At 37.2% G+C, this 20,004-nt stretch overlaps 1 protein-coding gene across 1 annotated transcript; it reads left to right on the top strand.

Moving 5' to 3' along the window:
- The first annotated feature begins 840 nt into the window (after nucleotides 1–840).
- Nucleotides 841–19,293, top strand: MMP7 (matrix metallopeptidase 7). Its single transcript, XM_007191221.3, has 6 exons — nucleotides 841–957; nucleotides 3,461–3,687; nucleotides 3,773–3,921; nucleotides 10,655–10,783; nucleotides 16,640–16,801; nucleotides 19,265–19,293. Exons 1-6 carry the CDS (start codon nucleotides 841–843, stop codon nucleotides 19,291–19,293), a joined length of 813 nt encoding a protein of 270 aa, XP_007191283.1.
- The last annotated feature ends 711 nt before the right edge of the window (nucleotides 19,294–20,004 follow it).

Raw genomic sequence — 20,004 nt, 5'->3', positions numbered from 1 at the left:
GCGATTGGAAGAGAAAGATTGGAGAGAGTGATTTCCAAGTTGAAGGCCAGCTTTGGAGAAACCTGCAACTACAGAAGGTGAAGCATGGTAAGTATGGTAGATGAACAGGCAAGCCCATGCCTGAAGGGTTTTATTGTTTAATATTTTTTCATGTAATTCAAGAGGAATTCAAGTGATGTTGACCACTAAGAAAAGAAATAATCTGATTAAAGGGAGACTTGAAGAGGGAATTCTCAGGGCTCCACTAAGGTACCTGGAAGGTGAGGGAGTGGAGCACAGGCTTTACGGTGGCCACCGACCCAATCACAGCAGAGCATTTCCACTTGCCACTCCTCCCATCATTCCCCTCTATGACTTTGGAGACTGTTACAAATGCTTGCTTAATAGTGATTTGAGTATTTGTATCTTTTATGTACTTTTCCATGCATTTCAAATTTTTAAAAAATTATGTTAAGATAAAATATGTCCTGAATAATGCTCCCCAAATTTTTAAACTGAGAAGACATGTCTAAGTAGCAATTTGATTCTGGCAAATAAAATGTGTTAAATTTAAATTTTCATGGGTCAAATTTATACAGAAGACAGGTGGGAGAAAAGTCTTTTGAAAGACAAACACTTTGTGTGCTTCTTGCCAATAAGAACGTAATACTTCCTCATTGTCATTAATAAAAGATAATACACACTTTCAAAGTTCTGTAGACACTAAAAAGAAAGAAAACACTCAAATGCGTCACCTATTTCCACATTCAAGTCTGAGAAGCTACATAAATTTCTCCAGCCTCTGGCAGAAAACACCAAACCAACCGTAAGTCCGAGAGCAATCATCTCTGGACAGCAGCTATGCAGCTGGTTGTGCTGGCTGTGCTGTACGCTGTGAGTGTGCTGCCTGGCACCCTGGCCCTGCAGCTTCCCCGGAAGGCAGGAGGCATGAGTGAGCCGCCGTGGGAACAGGCTCAGGTATGTCACTGGCCCACTCACCTGGGCCTCCACAGGCTCACCATCAGCATTAGCAAGTATGTTTTTCAATTTTAATAATTTTTCTGATTATATAGGTAATATATGTTTCAATCAAGTAGCTGTTAGGAGCAAGCTTTGGAGCCTGCCCAAAGTAGATTCAAGTTCCAACTCCTCCACTCAACTGTGTAGATGAACACACGAATGTTATTAAACTTCTCTGAGCTTCAGTTTTCTAATTTAGAAGTTGGATAATATAATGATATCAACCAAACGGGGGTGTTGTGAAGCACTTAACAGAGTACCTGAGACATATTCAATAAGTTGAAGTCCTTATTGCTACTATTATGTATTGTAACTTGAGATTTTTCTCATAAAGAGCAAAGTGTTGCCTCAAGATGAGGACTGCTTGTGATGGAGACACTTGAAAAGAAAAAATGAGGGTATAAGTTGCAGTCCTCCCACTGACAAGCCAATGATGATGGGCAAGGCGTGAACTTCTGGCTTTGTTTTCTCATATATCTAATAGAGATAATAATATTGTGCTTTATACCTCACAGGATTATTCTAGCGAATAAAGGAAGTGGTAACAATACCAACTAACATGTATGTAACAATTACAGATTATAAAGTACTTCATATACATTGTGTCATTGAATCCTTAGCTCTATCCTGGGAAAAAGAAGAAACCAAAGTAAGGTTAATTCACATACTTGTTAATTGTAGAGATAAGAGTCAAGGACAAGTTCTGGTTCAAAAATCATGTTCTTTCCAATATACTACTTAATAAGTAGCCTAATAATTGTAAGTAATTATTACCTGGTAAAATAATGGGACATCTACTCCTACGTATTGGTTATAAATTTAAGCTTTAAGCATAAGAAAAGTTGTGTTTTATTTCACACTAACTTTGACTTTTTAAAAGTCCATGTAATACACTGGACTTAACCATATGAAATTAGTGATATTTGACAGGTTTTTTTTTCTCCAAAAGAGCAATTTCATATGGGTCCACCTAATGGACTCTGCAGAAGGAGTACACTTGCAAGAGTATTGAGTCCCTTTACCCATGGTGCAGGTTGCCAATAAACCAGAGGGAGGTTCTCTAAGTTTAAAGGAAGGCAGGAAAATTAATCTTAAGGATGCAGAGAGATTTCTTTCAAAGGGTGTCTTTGTAAAGCCTGTAGCTCTGGAAGGGAAAAAAATGAGCTATTTGTTTTCAAATCAGGGATTAATTGCTAATTGTCATAGGTGAACAGTAAGTGTTTGTTGTAGTGAATGAAATACAGTCGTTGGTAACAGGAAGACAGAGCACAGTATTGCTAAGGTTACTTACATAAAGTGCATACTCCTAAGTAATTCTCAGACAAGTAACCATTACCACCTACTCCAAATTAGATTGCAAATGAGTGAGCCAATGTTTAAATCATTTCAACGATATTATCACACATTATATAACACTATACATTTTTCTGATGAAATGGGCTTTGGAATCAGAACACAAGTTCAAATACCAGCTCCTTTGGTTACTCATGGGGTGACCTCGTGCAACTTATTTCACTCTTCTGAGCCATGATTCTTCAAATGTGAAATAGGAAAATAATGCCATACCTTACTTCACAGGGTGGTTATGAGGTTTAAATGAGATAAGTAATGTAAAGCTCCTGGTATAGTCCCTGGCACTAGTAAGTGCTTAATATAAGTTCTTTGCTGCTGTTGTTATTTCATTCGCTTTCTATTTTTTCCTATTTAGGCTGCTGGACTGCCATCCTCATACCCATTCACTAGTGTCCTTTAAGAAATCCCAGGGACCCAATTGCCCATGGAATACACCTGAGAGACCTGCTTTATCCTGCAGCCTCACAAAGAGGGTTTTACTAAGGATTTAGCCATGGAAAGAGCACTGGCCTGGCAGTCAAGAAACTCAGAGCCAGTTCTGCTACTAACTTAACATGTGACCCCAGGGCAAATCATTTAGTTACTAAGAGTTTTGATTTCTTCACCTGGAGAATACGTATACAAAATAATGTCATAATAACCTTTCCCAGGACTAAAATGTTAAGGCCTTTAACCTCAGCTGGGACCTGATCTCCAGAGAATTTTAGAAAGGGCTGGGTGACTTTGGATCTCCCCATAGGGTCTCTGATACCAAGGGGAGGTCTCAGCTGTGCCCCTTGAGGGCACACTGGGCACTCTTCCTGATTGGCTATTACACACAAGTCTATGTTTTATAAAGTATACAGTGTGTTTCTCTTCAAAACATTTAATGGGATAAAAGAAAAATGGAGGGACTCTTTTGCTCATGAAATGAAATGGCAGTGCTTCATCATCAATATTAAGTTTTCTTTTCATTAATGCACTCTTGTTTTACTTGGTTACTATGTAAGTATTCTGCCTTCACACTACTATCTGGGTCCACAGGAGTCAGAGGCAAAGATGTGCAGACTTCTGAGCTAAAAGAAGACAATAAACAAGAATTATAGATCAATTACTCTCTTTCCAATAGGACTATCTGAAGAGATTTTATCCATCTGACTCAAAATCAAGGGACCCCAATAGTTTAGAAGTCGAACTCAAGCAGATGCAAAACTTCTTTCGCCTGCCTATAACTGGAAGATTAAGCTCTCATATTATAGAAATCATGCAGAAGCCCAGATGTGGAGTGCCAGATGTTGCAGAATATTCCCTATTCCCAGATCGCCCAAAATGGACTTCCAAAGTAGTCACCTACAGGTTAGTTTTGCTTTGGCTCATTTTAGCAAAAACAATAAAGCCTATTTCCTAAAAGGTCAAACATTGTTTTCTTGTTTTCTACCAGGATCGTGTCATATACTCGAGACTTACCACATGTCATAGTGAATCAATTAGTGGCAAAGGCCTTCAACGTGTGGAGCAAAGAGATCCCACTGAGCTTCAAGAAAGTTAGTTGGGGAATTGCTGATATCATGATTGGCTTTGCAAGAGGAGGTAAGGAAGATTCCTGCAGGCTGATCCTGTGTGCTATTTTGCTTGTTGCTTATATCAATGCCCTCCTCTTTCTGGGATTTAAAATCTTTAAAGAGATACAGATAGATGATAGATGATATAGATAGATAGATAGATAGATAGATAGATAGATCTCATTAAAGATCAATGTTCTTACACTTTTTCTAGTCCATTAACTTAGAGCCACCTTTTTTTTTTTTTTTTTTTTTCCAGACCAGGGCTCGAACCCGTGTCCCCTGCGTTGGCAGGCGGACTTTCAACCACTGCGCCACCAGGGAAGCCCATGATGGACTTTTTTTTTTTTTTTTCCTGTAATGTCTGAAACATTTATATTAACATATTTCCATACATATTTCCATACAAATACAAATATAAGATTTTTAGAAATTTCATGTAATGTCTGAAACATTTATATTAACATATTTCCATACATATTTCCATACAAATACAAATATAAGATTTTTAGAAATTTCATGTAATGTCTGAAACATTTATATTAACATATTTCCATACAAATAACCCAATGAAAGTTTAGTATTAGTTGATTTGTTTGTTTTTTTATACTGCAGGTTCTTATTAGGCATCAGTTTTATACACATCAGTGTATACATGTCAATCCCAATCGCCCAATTCAGCACACCACCATCCCCACCTCACCGCAGTTTTCCCCCCTTGGTGTCCATATGTCCATTCTCTACATCTGTGTCTCAACTTCTGCCCTGCAAACTGGCTCATCTGTACCATTTTTCTAGGTTCCACATACATGCATTAATATACGATATTTGTTTTTCTCTTTCTGACTTACTTCACTCTGTATGACAGTCTCTAGATCCATCCACGTCTCAACAAATGACGCAATTTCGTTCCTTTTTATGGCTGAGTAATATTCCATTGTATATATGTACCACATCTTCTTTATCCATTCGTCTGTTGATGGGCATTTAGGTTGCTTCCATGACCTGGCTATTGTAAATAGTGCTGCAATGAACATTCGGGTGCATGTGCCTTTTTGAATTACGGTTTTCTCTGGGTATATGCCCAGTAGTGGGATTGCTGGGTCATATGGTAATTCTATTTTTAGTTTTTTAAGGAACCTCCATATTGTTCTCCATAGTGGCTGTATCAATTTACATTCCCACCAACAGTGCAAGAGGGTTCCCTTTTCTCCACACCCTCTCCAGCATTTGTTGTTTGTAGATTTTCTGATGATGCCCATTCTAACAGGAGTGAGGTGATACCTCATTGTAGTTTTGATTTGCGTTTCTCTAATAATTAGTGATGTTGAGCATCTTTTCGTGTGCTTCGTGGCCGTCTGTATGTCTTCTTTGGAGAAATGTCTATTTAGGTCTTCTGCCCATTTTTGGATTGGGGTGTTTGTTTCTTTGATATTGAGCTGAATGAGCTGTTTATATATTTTGGAGACTAATCCTTTGTCCGTTGATTCATTTGCAAATATTTTCTCCCATTCTGAGGGTTGTCTTTTCATCTTGTTTATGGTTTCCTTTGCTGTGCAAAAGCTTTGAAGTTTCATTAGGTCCCACTTGTTTATTTTTGTTTTTATTTCCATTACTCTAGGAGGTGGATCAAAAAAGATTTTGCTGTGATTTATGTCAAAGAGTGTTCTTCCTATGTTTTCCTCTAAGAGTTTTATAGTGTCCAGTCTTATATTTAGGTCTCTAACCCATTTTGAGTTTATTTTTGTGTATGGTGTTAGGGAGTATTCTAATTTCATTCTTTTACATGTAGCTGTCCAGTTTTCCCAGCACCACTTATTGAAGAGACTGTCTTTTCTCCATTGTATATCTTTGCCTCCTTTGTCATAGATTAGTTGACCATAGGTGCGTGGGTTAATCTCTGGGCTTTCTATCTTGTTCCATTGATCTATGTTTCTGTTTTTGTGCCAGTACCATATTGTCTTGATTACTGTAGCTTTGTAGTATAGTCTGAAGTCAGGGAGTCTGATTCCTCCAGCTCCATTTTTTTGCCTCAAGACTGCTTTGGCTATTCGGGGTCTTTTGTGTCTCCATACAAATTTTAAGATGATTTGTTCTAGCTCCGTAAAAAATGCCATTGGTAATTTGATAGGGATTGCATTGAATCTGTAGATTGCTTTGGGTAGTATACTCATTTTCACAATGTTGATTCTTCCAATCCAAGAACATGGTATATCTCTCCATCTGTTGGTATCATCTTTAATTTCTTTCATCAGTGTCTTATAGTTTTCTGCATACAGGTCTTTTGTCTCCCTAGGTAGGTTTATTCCTAGGTATTTTATTCTTTTTGTTGCAATGGTAAATGGGAGTGTTTCTATAATTTCTCTTTCAGATTTTTCATCATTAGTGTACAGGAATGCAAGAGATTTCTGTGCATTAATTTTGTAACCTGCAACTTTACCATATTCATTAATTAGCTCTAGCAGTTTTCTGGTGGCAGTTTTACGATTCTCTATGTATAGTATCATGTCATCCGCAAACAGTGACAGTTTTACTTCTTCTTTTCCAATTTGTGTTCCTTTTATTTCTTTTTCTTCTCTGATTGCCGTGGCTAAGACTTCCAAAACTATGTTGAATAATAGTGGTGAGAGTGGACATCCTTGTCTCGTTCCTGATCTTAGAGGAAATGCTTTCAGTTTTTCACCATTGAGAATGATGTTTGCTGTGGGTTTGTCATATATGGCCTTTATTATGTTGAGGTAGGTTCCCTCTATGCCCACTTTCTGGAGAGTTTTTATCATAAACGGGTGTTGAATTTTGTGAAAAGCTTTTTCTGCATCTATTGAGATGATCATATGGTTTTTATTCTTCAATTTGTTAATATGGTGTATCACATTGATTGATTTGCGTATATTGAAGAATCCTTGCATCCCTGGGATAAATCCCACTTGATCGTGGTGTATGATCCTTTTAATGTGTTGTTGGATTCTGTTTGCTAGTATTTTGTTGAGGATTTTTGCATCTATATTCATCAGTGATATTGGTCTGTAATTTTCTTTTTTTGTAGTGTCTTTGTCTGGTTTTGGTATCAGGGTGATGGTGGCCTCATAGAATGAGTTTGGGAGTGTTCCTTCCTCTGCAATTTTTTGGAAGAGTTTGAGACGGATGGGTGTTAGCTCTTCTCTAAATGTTTGATAGAATTCACCTGTGAAGCCATCTGGTCCTGGACTTTTGTTTGTTGGAAGATTTTTAATCACAGTTTCAATTTCATTACTTGTGATTGGTCTGTTCATATTTTCTGTTTCTTCCTGATTCAGTCTTGGAAGGTTATACCTTTCTAAGAATTTGTCCATTTCTTCCAGGTTGTCCATTTTATTGGCATAAAGTTGCTTGTAGTAGTCTCTTAGGATGTTTTGTATTTCTGCGGTGTCTGTTCTAACTTCTCCTTTTTCATTTCTGATTTTATTGATTTGAGTCCTCTCCCTCTTTTTCTTGATGAGTCTGGCTAATGGCTTATCAATTTTGTTTATCTTCTCAAAGAACCAACTTTTAGTTTTATTGATCTTTGCTATTGTTTTCTTTGTTTCTATTTCATTTATTTCTGCTGTGATCTTTATGATTTCTTTCCTTCTGCTAACTTTGGGTTTTGTTTGTTCTTCTTTCTCTAGTTTCTTTAGGTGTAAGGTTAGATTGTTTACTTGAGATTTTTCTTGTTTCTTTAGGTAGGCTTGTATAACTATAAACTTCCCTCTTAGAACCGCTTTTGCTGCATCCCATAGGTTTTGGGTCGTCGTGTTTTCATTGTCATTTGTCTCTAGGTATTTTTTTATTTCCTGTTTGATTTCTTCAGTGATCTCTTGGTTATTTAGTAACGTATTGTTTAGCCTCCATGTGTTTGTCTTTTTTACGTTTTTTTCCCTGTAATTCATTTCTAATCTCATAGCGTTGTGGTCAGAAAAGATGCTTGATATGATTTCAATTTTCTTAAATTTACTGAGGCTTGATTTGTGACCCAAGATGTGATCTATCCTGGAGAATGTTCCGTGCGCACTTGAGAAGAACGTGTAATCTGCCGTTTTTGGATGGAATGTCCTATATATATCAATTAAATCTATCTGGTCTATTGTGTCATTTAAAGCTTCTGTTTCCTTATTTATTTTCATTTTGGATGATCTGTCCTTTGGTGTAAGTGAGGTGTTCAAGTCCCCCACTATTATTGTGTTACTGTCGATTTCCTCTTTTATAGCTGTTAGCAGTTGCCTTATGTATTGAGGTGCTCCTATGTTGGGTGCATATATATTTATAATTGTTATATCTTCTTCTTGGATTGATCCCTGGATCATTATGCAGTGTCCTTCCTTGTCTCTTGTAACATTCTTTATTTTAAAGTCTATTTTATCTGATATGAGTATAGCTACTCCAGCTTTCTTTTGATTTCCATTTGCATGGAATATCTTTTTCCATCCCCTCACTTTCAGTCTGTATGTGTCCCTAGGTCTGAAGTGGGTCTCTTGTAGACAGCATATATATGGGTCTTGTTTTTGTATCCATTCAGCCAGTCTATGTCTTTTGGTTGGGGCATTTAATCCATTCACGTTTAAGGTAATTATCGATATGTATGTTCCTATGACCATTTTCTTAATTGTTTTGGGTTTGTTTTTGTAGGTCCTTTTCTTCTCTTGTGTTTTTTGCCTAGAGAAGTTCCTTTAGCATTTGTTGTAGAGCTGGTTTGGTGGTGCTGAATTCTCTTAGCTTTTGCTTGTCTGTAAAGCTTTTGATTTCTCCATCAAATCTAAATGAGATCCTTGCTGGGTAGAGTAATCTTGGTTGTAGGTTCTTCCCTTTCATCACTTTAAGTATATCATGCCACTCCCTTCTGGCTTGCAGAGTTTCTGCTGAGAAATCAGCTGTTAACCTTATGGGAGTTCCCTTGTATGTTATTTGTCGTTTTTCCCTTGCTGCTTGCAGTAATTTTTCTTTGTCTTTAATTTTTGCCACTTTGATTACTATGTGTCTCGGCGTGTTTCTCCTTGGGTTTATTCTGTATGGGACTCTCTGCGCTTCCTGGACTTGGGTGGCTATTTCCTTTCCCATGTTAGGGAAGTTTTTGACTATAATCTCTTCAAATATTTTCTCTGGTCCTTTCTCTCTCTCTCTTCTCCTTCTGGGACCCCTATAATGCGAATGTTGTTGCATTTAATGTTGTCCCAGAGGTCTCTTAGGCTGTCTTCATTTCTTTTCATTCTTTTTCTTTAGTCTGTTCCGCAGCAGTGAATTCCACCATTCTGTCTTCCAGGTCACTTATCCGTTCTTCTGCCTCAGTTATTCTGCTATTGATTCCTTCTAGTGTAGTTTTGATTTCAGTTATTGTATTGGTCATCTCTGTTTGTTTGTTCTTTAATTCTTCTAGGTCTTTGTTAATCATTTCTTGCATCTTCTCAATCTTTGCCTCCATTCTTATTCCGAGGTCCTGGATCATCTTCACTATCATTATTCTGAATTCTTTTTCTGGAAGGTTGCCTATCTCCACTTCATTTAGTTGTTTTTCTGGGGTTTTTTCTTGTTCCTTCATCTGGTACATAGCCCTCTGCCTTTTCATCTTCTCTGTCTTTCTGTAACTGTGGTTTTTTCAGAGCCACTTTTTATAGCACAAGATGGCAAACTATGGCCCATGAGCCAAATCTGTAAATAGTTATTAGAACACAGCCATGGTCCTTCATTTACCTATTGTCTATGAGTGCTTTGGGGCTACAATGGCAGACTTTAGCAATTCTGACAGAGGTCTTCAAGCCCACAAATCTGGTCCTTTACAGAAAATGTTTGCCAACCTCTCTTTTGTAACATGAATCATGATATACATATATATGTATATTTAAGGGACAGTTTAAAATATATCTAACTAACATCAACATTAAACCAAAAGAAGAGGTTACAACTTCCAAAGGCCTTAAGTGGTCTCCAAGAAGTGAACAGTCCCTGTGGCTTATTGCCAACACCTTTCATGTAGTAAAAAGTAGAAAATAGAGAACTTTCATATTAAAGGGCTTAAGGAGATATAACCCATATACATGAACTGTTATTAATTGCTGGTGTTTCATGGTGCAAATTTAGAGGAAAATGCTGCTCTTTTTGGCCTGCTTTAATGTTAAACTTCCTGGGTGCTGTGAATTTAGCCGAAATTTGAGCTTCAACCACAATATCAACAAGACTGAAGAAAACCTTACAGAAAAGCACTGACCATGGCACTCCATGTTTTTCAAGAACTGGATAAACTGGATATGGCCTGACACCAATTTGAAAATAAATGTCTCTGCATCATAAATCAAAGCACTATCAAAATCTATTTTAAGACACCTTCAGCGCAGTTCTTCAAGAGACTGTCTACTACACCCACAAAGAAAAAGCTGGGTTTTTAAGAAAACATATACTAAATGGTATGCAATTACCTGCTGAATCCAGTACTCAAACTCATTCTCTACTCTGCCACCATCCAGCTAAGGAAAATGATCAAATATAACACTTAGATGCCACCATGAGTAGGATGTGAATGTATTTAAAGTCCATATCAGTAAGCTTTCAACATGTGGTGGTTATCAGGGATGAGCAGTGGTTCTGTGAAAGAAAAAGTCCCTGTGACAAATAAACACCCAAATCACCCTGTGTATGCAGCTGACTGCTTGGGCTAATCTTTCTAACCTCAATAATCATGTACTGTAAACTAAAAGATGAAATGACTGGAGATAAATTCAGTCACTAAAGGCAATTACCCTTTTTTCTTTCAGCTCACGGGGACCCCAACCCATTTGATGGGCCAGGAAACACACTGGCTCATGCCTTTGCACCTGGGCCAGGCCTGGGAGGAGATGCTCACTTTGATGAGGATGAACGCTGGACTGATGGTAGCAGTATAGGTACAGCATCCCATATCTCTTCCACTACATATCTTTTTTAAAATCCTGGACTTTTTATATCTTAACTATCTTTAATTTGATAATTGAAAGCAATTAATAATAGTTATTGAGCCCTTGCTAACTGCCACCTCTGTGCTTTAAATGCATTATTGCATTTAATATGCTCATAATGCTCCATATATAGAAGATGGATACTCAGGCTACAGAGTCAAGCAATGTTGGGTTCAATTTGCTGTACCTCTATCAATTACTCGCTTTGTGTCTTTGGGCAAGTTATTTAACTTCCCTGAGCCTCAGTTTCCTTATCTATGAAATGGGACTATAAGTAATTCCTACCTCACAGGATTGCTATTTGAATTAAATGAGATAATGCTTATGCAGTGCTTAGCACAGTGCTTGGAATATATTAATAATTCAATAAGTTATAGCTCTTTTGTATATATCTCCAAAATAAGTTTTTTAATAGAAGGAAAAAGAGGAGCAGAGACTATGATATTTGAGAAGTATATACAGTTCTGATATTATTCACTGTTTTCCAGAAAGAACCCACACCATAACCCAGCCCATTGTATTCATCACTTTACAAAGCAGAAGATCATAGACAAAACAGAAAACTAATGAAGAGAAGCTCTAGATAAATAATCCTAATTGGAGACAATGCTTTTTAAAAAGTGGTTACTAACTGGCCCTGAAACAGAAATGAGTACTTGTGTTTGGCAATGGGAATTCACCACTAAAGTGATGCCTTGCCGTGAAAATCTAACCTATGTAAAATTATGACACTGCTTCCGTTTCACATCTTGCATACCTTTTTCATTCTTCCTTCTTCCCACTCAAGGTAAGCTAAAGACAGCTTCCTTCAATCTAATGCACCACAATTGGAACTCTGGCCACTCAAACTCACACACTCACACCTTCCCCCTTATTTGCAAAGCCTTTCTATGAGTCTGAGGGAGAGAGAGCACATACATGATACACTTTAACAAATCAAAAACAAATCCCAGCATCTCCTGGAGTTCCTGCCTTATGGCCGTGCTTTCTCAAAGCCAACTTTCTCTCTCCTGCTATTCAAAGTCACTATCATTTATTGAATAGCCATTATTATTTTCCAGATATTGGGAAACTCCTTATGACAAATCGACAAGGTAGGAATTATTATCTCCATTTAACAGATGAGGAACTGAGACTCAGAAATACCCATTAATTTGTCCAAAGTTGTCCAGCTAGTAAGTAGCAGAGCTGGGTTTCAAAACCAGGTATTTATACAATACTTATAAGCCTTTGCTTTCCTCTACTGAATACTGCTATCTGAGTGATTACATAAGAAGAAAATAGGCAGAAAAATATTATATTAAAAAAAAAAGGTGATGAGATTAAAGCACTACTATTCTTTTTTTTTTAAACTTTATTGAAGTATAGTTGATTTACAGTGTTGTGTTAATTTCTGCTGTACTGCAAAGTCATTCAGTTATACACATATTCTTTTTCATATTTTTCCATTATGGTTTATCCCAGGATATTGAATAGAGTTCCCTGTGCTTTACAATAGGACCTTGTTGTTTATCCATCCTATATATCATGGTTTGCATCTGCTAATCCCAAACTCCCAATCCTTCCCTCCCACACCCCCACCCCCTTGGCAACCATGAGTCTGCTCTCAATATCTGTGAGTCTGTTTTTGTTTCATAGATATGTTCATTTGTGTCATATTTTAGATTCCACATATAAGTGATATCAGATGGTATTTGTCTTTTTCTTATTTCACTTAGTATGATATCTCAGGTCCATCTATGTTGCTGCAAATGGCATTATTTCATTTTTTTATGGCTGAGTAGTATTCCATCATATAAATGTACCACATATGCTTTTTTTTTTAACATCTTTATTGGAGTATAACTGCTTTACAATGGTGTGCTAGTTTCTGCTGTATAACAAAGTGAATCAGCTATATGTATACATATATCCCCATATCCCCCCCCTTGCATCTCCCTCCTACCCTCCCTATCCCACCCCTCTAGGTGGTCACAAAGCACCGAGCTGATCTCCCTGTGCTATGTGGCTGCTTCCCAATAGCTATCTATTTTACATTTGGTAGCGTATATATGCCCATGCCACCCTCTCACTTCATCCCAGCTTATCCTTCCCCCTCCCTATGTCCGCAAGTCCATTCTCTATGTCTGCATCTTTATTCCTGTCCTACTCCGAGGTTCTTCAGAACCTTTTTTTTTTTTTTTAGATTCCATATATATGTGTTAGCATACGGTATTTGTTTTTCTCTTTCTGACTTATTTCATTCTGTATGACAGACTATAGGTCCATCTACCTCGCTACAAATACCTCCATTTCATTTCTTTTTATGGGTGAGTAATATTCCATTGTATATAAGTGCCACAACTTTTTACCCATTCATCTGTCGATGGACACTTAGGTTGCTTCCATGTCCTGGCTATTGTAAATAGTGCTGCAATGAACATTGGGTACATGACTCTTTTTGAATTATGGCTCTCTCTGGGTATATGCCCAGCAGTGGGATTGCTGGGTCGTATGGTAGTTCTATTTTTAGTTGTTTAAGGAACCGCCATAGTGTTCTCTATAGTGGCTGTATCAATTTACATTCCCAAAAACAGTACAAGAGGGTTCCCTTTTCTCCACACCCTCTCCAGCACTTGTTTGTAGATTTTTTGATGATGGCCATTCTGACTGGTGTGAGGTGATACCGCATTGTAGTTTTGATTTGCATTTCTCTAATGGTTAGTGATGTTGAACATCCTTTCATGTGTTTGTTGGCAATGTGTATATCTTCTTTGGAGAAATGTCTGTTTAGGTCTTCTGCCGATTTTTGGACTGGGCTGTTTGTTTTTTTGATATTGAGCTGCATGAGCTGCTTGTATATTTTGGAGATTAATCTTTTGTCAGTTGCTTCATTTGCAAATATTTTCTCCCATTCTTAGGGTTGTCTTTTCGTCTTGTTTATGGTTTCCTTTGCTGTGCAAAAGCTTTTAAGTTTCATTAGGTCCCATTTGTTTCTTTTTGTTTTTACTTCCATTCCTCTAGGAGGTGGGTCAAAAAGGATCTTGCTGTGATGTATGTCATAGAGTGTTCTGCCTATGTTTTCCTCTAAGAGTTATACAGTGTCCGGCCTTACATTTAGGTCTTTAATCCATTTGGAGTTTATTTTTGTGTATGGTGTTAGGGAGTGTTCTAATTTCATTCTTTTACATGTAGCTGTCCAGTTTTCCCAGCACCACTTATTGAAGAGGCTGTCTTTTCTCCACTGTATATTCTTGCCTCCTTTATCAAAGATAAGGTGACCATATGTGTGTGGGTTTATCTCTGGGCTTTCTATCCTGTTCCATTGATCTATATTTCTGTTTTTGTGCCAGTACAATATTTTCTTGATTACTGTAGCTTTGTAGTGTAGTCTGAGGTCAGAGAGCCTGATTTCTCCAGCCCCGTTTTTCTTTCTCAATACTGCTTTGGCTATTCAGGGTCTTTTGTGTTTCCATACAAATTGTGAAATTTTTTGTTCTAGTTCTGTGAAAAATGTCATTGGTAATTTGATAGGGATTTCATTGAATCTGTAGATTGCTTTGGGTAGTATAGTCATTTTCACAATGTTGATTCTTCCAATCCAAGAATATGGTATATCCCTCCATCTGTTTGTATCCTCTTTAATTTCTTTCATCAGTGTCTTATAGTTTTCTGCATACAGTCTTTTGTCTCCTTAGGTAGGTTTACGCCTAGATATTTTATTCTTTTTGTTGCAGCAGTAAATGGGAGTGTTTCCTCAATTTCTCTTTCACATTTTTCATCCTTAGTGTATAGGAATGCAAGAGATTTCTGTGCATTAATTTTGTATCCTGCTACTTTACCAAATTCATTGATTAGTGCTAGTACTTTTCTGGTAGCATCTTTAGGATTCTCTATGTATAGTATTATGTCATCTGCAAACAGTGACAGTTTTACTTCTCCTTTTCCAATTTGGATTCTTTTTATTTCTTTTTCTTCTCAGATTGCTGTGGCTAAAACTTCCAAAACTATGTTGAATAAGAGTGGTGAGAGTGGGCAACCTTGTCTTGTTCCTGATCTTAGTGGAAATGGTTTCAGTTTTTCACTATTGAGAATGATGTTGGCTGTGGGTTTGTCATATATGCCCTTTATTATGTTGACATAAGTTCCCTCTATGACTACTTTCTGGAGGGTTTTTATCATAAAGGGGTGTTGAATTTTGTCAAAAGCTTTTTCTGTATCTATTGAGATGATCATATGGTTTTTATACTTTAGTTTGTTAATATGGTGTATCACATTGATTGATTTGTGTATATTGAAGAATCCTTGCATTCCTGGGATAAACCTCACTTGATCATGGTGTATGATCCTTTTAATGTGCTGCTGGATTCTGTTTGCTAGTATTTTGTTGAGGATTTCTGCATCTCTGTTCATCAGTGATATTGGCCTGTAGTTTTCTTTCTTTGTGATATCTTTGTCTGGTTTTGTTATCAGGGTGATGGTGGCCTTGTAGAATGAGTTTGGGAGTGTTCCTCCCTCTGCTATATTTTGGAAGAGTTTGAGAAGGATAGGTGTTAGCTCTTCTCTACATGTTTGATAGAATTTGCCTGTGAAGCCATCTGGTCCTGGGCTTTTGTTTGTTGGAAGATTTTTAATCACAATTTCAATTTCATTGCTTGTGACTGGTCTGTTTATATTTTCTATTTCTTCCTGGTTCAGTCTCAGAAGGTTGTGCTTTTCTAAGAATTTGTCCATTTCTTCCAGGTTGTCCACTGTATTGGCATAGAGTTGCTTGTAGTAATCCCTCATGATTGTATTTCTGCAGTGTCAGTTGTTACTTCTCCTTTTTCATTGCTAATTCTGTTGATTTGAGTTTTCTCCCCTTTTTTCTTGATGAGTCTGGCTAATGGTTTATCAATTTTGTTTATCTCTCAAGAACCAGCTTTTAGTTTTATTGATCTTTGCTATTGTTTCCTTCATTTCTTTTTCATTTATTTCTGATCTGATATTTATGATTTCTTTCCTTCTGCTAACTTTGGGGTTTTTTTGTTCTTCTTTCTCTAATTGCTTTAGGTGTAAGGTTAGGTTGTTGGTTTGAGATGTTTCTTGCTTCTTGAGGTAGGATTGTATTGCTATAAACTTCCCTCTTAGAACTGCTTTTGCTGCATCCCATAGGTTTTGGGTCATTGTGTTTTCATTGTCATATGTTTCTAGGTATTTTTTTATTTCTTCTTTGATTTCTTCAGTGATCTCTTGGTTATTTAGTAGTGTATTGTTTAGCCTCCATGTGTTTGTATTTTTCACAGATTTTTTCCTGTAATTGATATCTAGTCTCATAATGTTGTGGCTGGAAAAGATACTTGACATAATTTTGATTTTCTTAAATTTACCAAGGCTTGATTTGTGACCCAAGATATGATCTATCCTAGAGAATGTTCCAGGAGCACTTGAGAAGAAAGTGTTATCTGCTCTTTTTGGATGGAATGTCCTATAAATATTTATTAAGTCCATCTCGTTTAATGTATCATTTAAAGCTTGTGTTTCCTTATTTATTTTCATTTTGGATGATCTGTCCATTGGTGAAACTGAGGTGTTAAAGTCCCCTACTATGACTGTGTTACTGTCGATTTCGCCTTTCATGGCTGTTAGCATTTGCCTTATGTATTGAGGAAAGCACTATTATTCTGATTCCTCTTCTAAACCTTCCGCCTTTGTGTAGGCCTGGAAACAAATAAGCAAACTATGGAGAATTTAAATAGTTAGGTATTTTATAGTTATTTTATTTTTATTATCTATTTTGATTTTATAGTTATTTTTTACAGTTACTGTATGTCTCTTTGGTTGCAGGAATTAATTTTCTGTATGTTGCAACTCATGAACTTGGCCATTCCTTGGGTCTGGATCATTCATCTGATCCTAATGCTGTGATGTATCCAACTTATGAAGAAGGCGATTCCAAGAATTTCAAACTTGCACAGGATGATATTAATGGAATTCAGAAATTATATGGTAATGTTTATGATTTCCGTATTTCCAATATCTCCTTAAGACATTGCCTCCTTTGGGTAGGCTTGAATGAGAAAGGCTGGGAAAGAGGTATTTACTTGGAAAAACACACTGGAACTTTTATATCCAAAAGCCTACTGAGAGGAGAAATTTGAGACATTAGATACTTGAAATTTAATCATGCTATTTTATACTATGAGGATATTGATTTTAAATTTTCAGTAATACAGTATCATTTGGTGAAATCATGAAAATGACACTGTCAAGCGTTTTTTTTAAGCAGCCACTCACTCTTCTTTCTTGCTTGGTTCAAATACTTTAGGGGAGCCTCCCCCACAGGGACGGACAGTGGAACATAACACCTTCCCCCGTAGCTTCCCACCCCCAAGGGTTTGGACCTAGGTGCTTAAAAGTTACCCAGGGCTTCCCTGATGGTGCAGTGGTTGAGAATCTGCCTGCCAATGCAGGGGACATGGGTTAGAGCCCTGGTCTGGGAAGATCCCATGTGCCGCGGAGGAGCTGGGCCCATGAGCCACAATTACTGAGCCTGCACGTCTGGAGCTTGTGCTCCGCAACATGAGAGGCCGCGATAGTGAGAGGCCCACGCACCACGATGAAGAGTGGTCCCCGCTTGCCACAACTAGAGAAAGCCCTCGCACAGAAATGAAGACCCAACACAGCCATAAATAAATAAATTAAAAAAAAAAAAGTTACCCAATTTTTCCTGCCTGTATATATGCATAGGGAAAGGGGTTAACCATAGACAGTGACTTCTTATAATCGCTGGTCATGACGGGTATGAATATACCATGTCCCAATCTACACTTTTTTGTTTTAATCAAGTTCCAAATTCAATTTAAAAGAATAAACTGATTTGTATTTGCTTGATCAAGTCAGAAAGAGTAATGTGAGAAAAGAATCAAAGGACAAGGATAAAAAGCCATGTCTCTAGATAAAGATGAGAATAGTAAGAATCAAAGAAGCTAAATAAATCGTCCAAGGACAAGAGGCTGCTGAGTTCTTGAACAAAGATTCCAAGCCAGGGCTGCATGATTTCACATTCTACTTCATATTTCAGCCTATCACTACTTAGTATGCTTCTAAAAGCAATTTGGAAAAGAAAATACATAAGGAATGATATCTTTAAGTACACAGATATAATTAAACCTTTCCGGCAAAATACCAGGATGATAAGAACATACGGCAAAAAGATAACGTAAGAGTCTCTGAATGTTCAGAAGAGCAATGAAAGTGCTTCCACATAATAAATAATGTAATGTCCTCAGGGGGAAATTACTCCTGTAGGATAATGGATTTAAGCTATCAGTTGAACCTATAACTTACTATTGATCAGCATCTCCCAAATTGTGTTCCCAGAACACTGGTCCTACCAGACAATTCCCCAAAAAAAGATGCTTTGGAGAAACAAGTTCAAAAACCACTACTTACTGTATTTAAGGTGCACAGGATGTTAAAAAGGATCTAACAAACTGTCATTTAACTCAGCTCTTCCCAAATTATAATCCTTTTTGTGGCACACCCATTGAGCCCTCTCAGAATAGCATTTCAGAGAACACATTTTGGAAAATACCATTAACTGTACCACAAAGTTCTGACTTAAGGAGCTGCTGCTGTCCAAAAAAGTTCACGAAACACTGCAATTGTTGGTAAAGTCAACACCAACAAAACAGAAAATAGTACCTCCCCTTATATAAAACTACGGAACTCACAGAATACTCTATGGCATGTATAACTATCTTTGAACCTTAAGAAAATTAGAAAGGGCCTGAAAAATGTTATTTGGCAGACTGATTAGATTTAACATAAAGAAGATGGATTAGTGCATTAAATCCTTAAGTATTAGACAGTGAAGTGCCTCTAGTCAAAGTTGGAAAGAGGTAGCTTCTGGACAAATGAAAGTAAGATTTAATTACATAGGTTTTTAATGTAGGTAGTTCATTAATACAAGAAGTGATGTGAGCAGAAAATATAAATTCAAAAGAATGTGATTAAACTCATGGATATAAAATTCCCAATGTTCCTTTCAGAATAATAAAAATAATAGCTAAAATGCATCAAGTTTTTATAGCGTACCAGGCATTTCACGTGCAATAGCTTATTTAATTCAACAATCCAATGAATTGTTACTGTCCTCATTTTACAGGCTGGTAATCTAACATGAAGAGAGGCTAAGTAATAACTTACCCAAGACAAAATGGCTGGTAAAATGACAGAGTGAAAAGACAGGGTGCAAAGATATCTGACCACCCAGGGACTACAATCCATACAGGGTTGCCTTTGTAGCCTTTGGAGGTTGTTCTTCAGAACCGTTGTCCCAGGCACAGAAACTGGGCTGGGTGAACGATGGACTGTACATACTGTGACATTTCTTGTGTTTTTATAGTCTTAGGATTTTTTAATATGTTTTATACATTGTCAGATTGTTCTTATTTTGTCTCTTCACAGGAAAGAGAAATGATTCAAGAAAAAATTAGAAACTTCAGGGAGAACACACATTCATTCATTGGATTCTATATAGTTGTTCCCAACCAGAATTAAAGAACACGGTTGCTGCACTCCATTTACCCCTTGCTGCCTCCATCCTTGTATTGTGGTTGGTTTTTGTACATCTCTCTCCCCCTCCAGGGATAAATCCTTTTATGACATTACTATGTCTTACCCATCTATGACTCTCCTCAAGCAACATGCACTTGGCGGATGTCAATAAATGTTAAATACATAGATAAATAAAATTTTTATTCCATGGTAAAATGATTTCTATTTGGAAGTACTGTTTCTGTGGCAAGAGAAGATATGCTATACAATGAAATCAGACTAAGACCAGAAAAAAGAATTAAATAACCCCACCACATTATTTTGGGTCTTCAGCTGCACCTCACCCTATCACCAGTTGGGTAAGGTATAGTATAGTATAGTATAGTATAGTATAGTATAGTACAGTATAGTATAAACCAAGATAGTATAACCCAAAGGTATGTTAAGTTCCCCTTATCCTTTGGTCCAATCCCTCACTCTGAGTATTCTGGGAAGTCCAAATCTTCCCACAAAATGTGTGTGAATTCCCAGGGATTTACATTCTTATAGTTCCTTCTGGCACCAAGTTCCTGCCCCTGAACTGACTTCATGGCATCTCTCCTACCACAGCTGCTCTGTGTTCCCTTTCCTCTGCCCCATCACAACCCAAA

Source organism: Balaenoptera acutorostrata, chromosome 9 (assembly GCF_949987535.1).
Source record: "Balaenoptera acutorostrata chromosome 9, mBalAcu1.1, whole genome shotgun sequence".
NCBI classification, from domain to species: domain Eukaryota; kingdom Metazoa; phylum Chordata; class Mammalia; order Artiodactyla; family Balaenopteridae; genus Balaenoptera; species Balaenoptera acutorostrata.
This window is presented reverse-complemented; position numbering and strand designations above follow the sequence as displayed.

Coding starts and splice junctions, on each gene's coding strand:
- MMP7 (XM_007191221.3), top strand. CDS start 841: ATGCAGCTGGTTGTGCTGGCTGTGCTGTACGCTGTGAGTGTGCTGCCT. Junction 958..3,460: donor CGCCGTGGGAACAGGCTCAG/GTATGTCACTGG, acceptor TCTTTCCAATAG/GACTATCTGAAGAGATTTTA. Junction 10,784..16,639: donor GACTGATGGTAGCAGTATAG/GTACAGCATCCC, acceptor CTTTGGTTGCAG/GAATTAATTTTCTGTATGTT.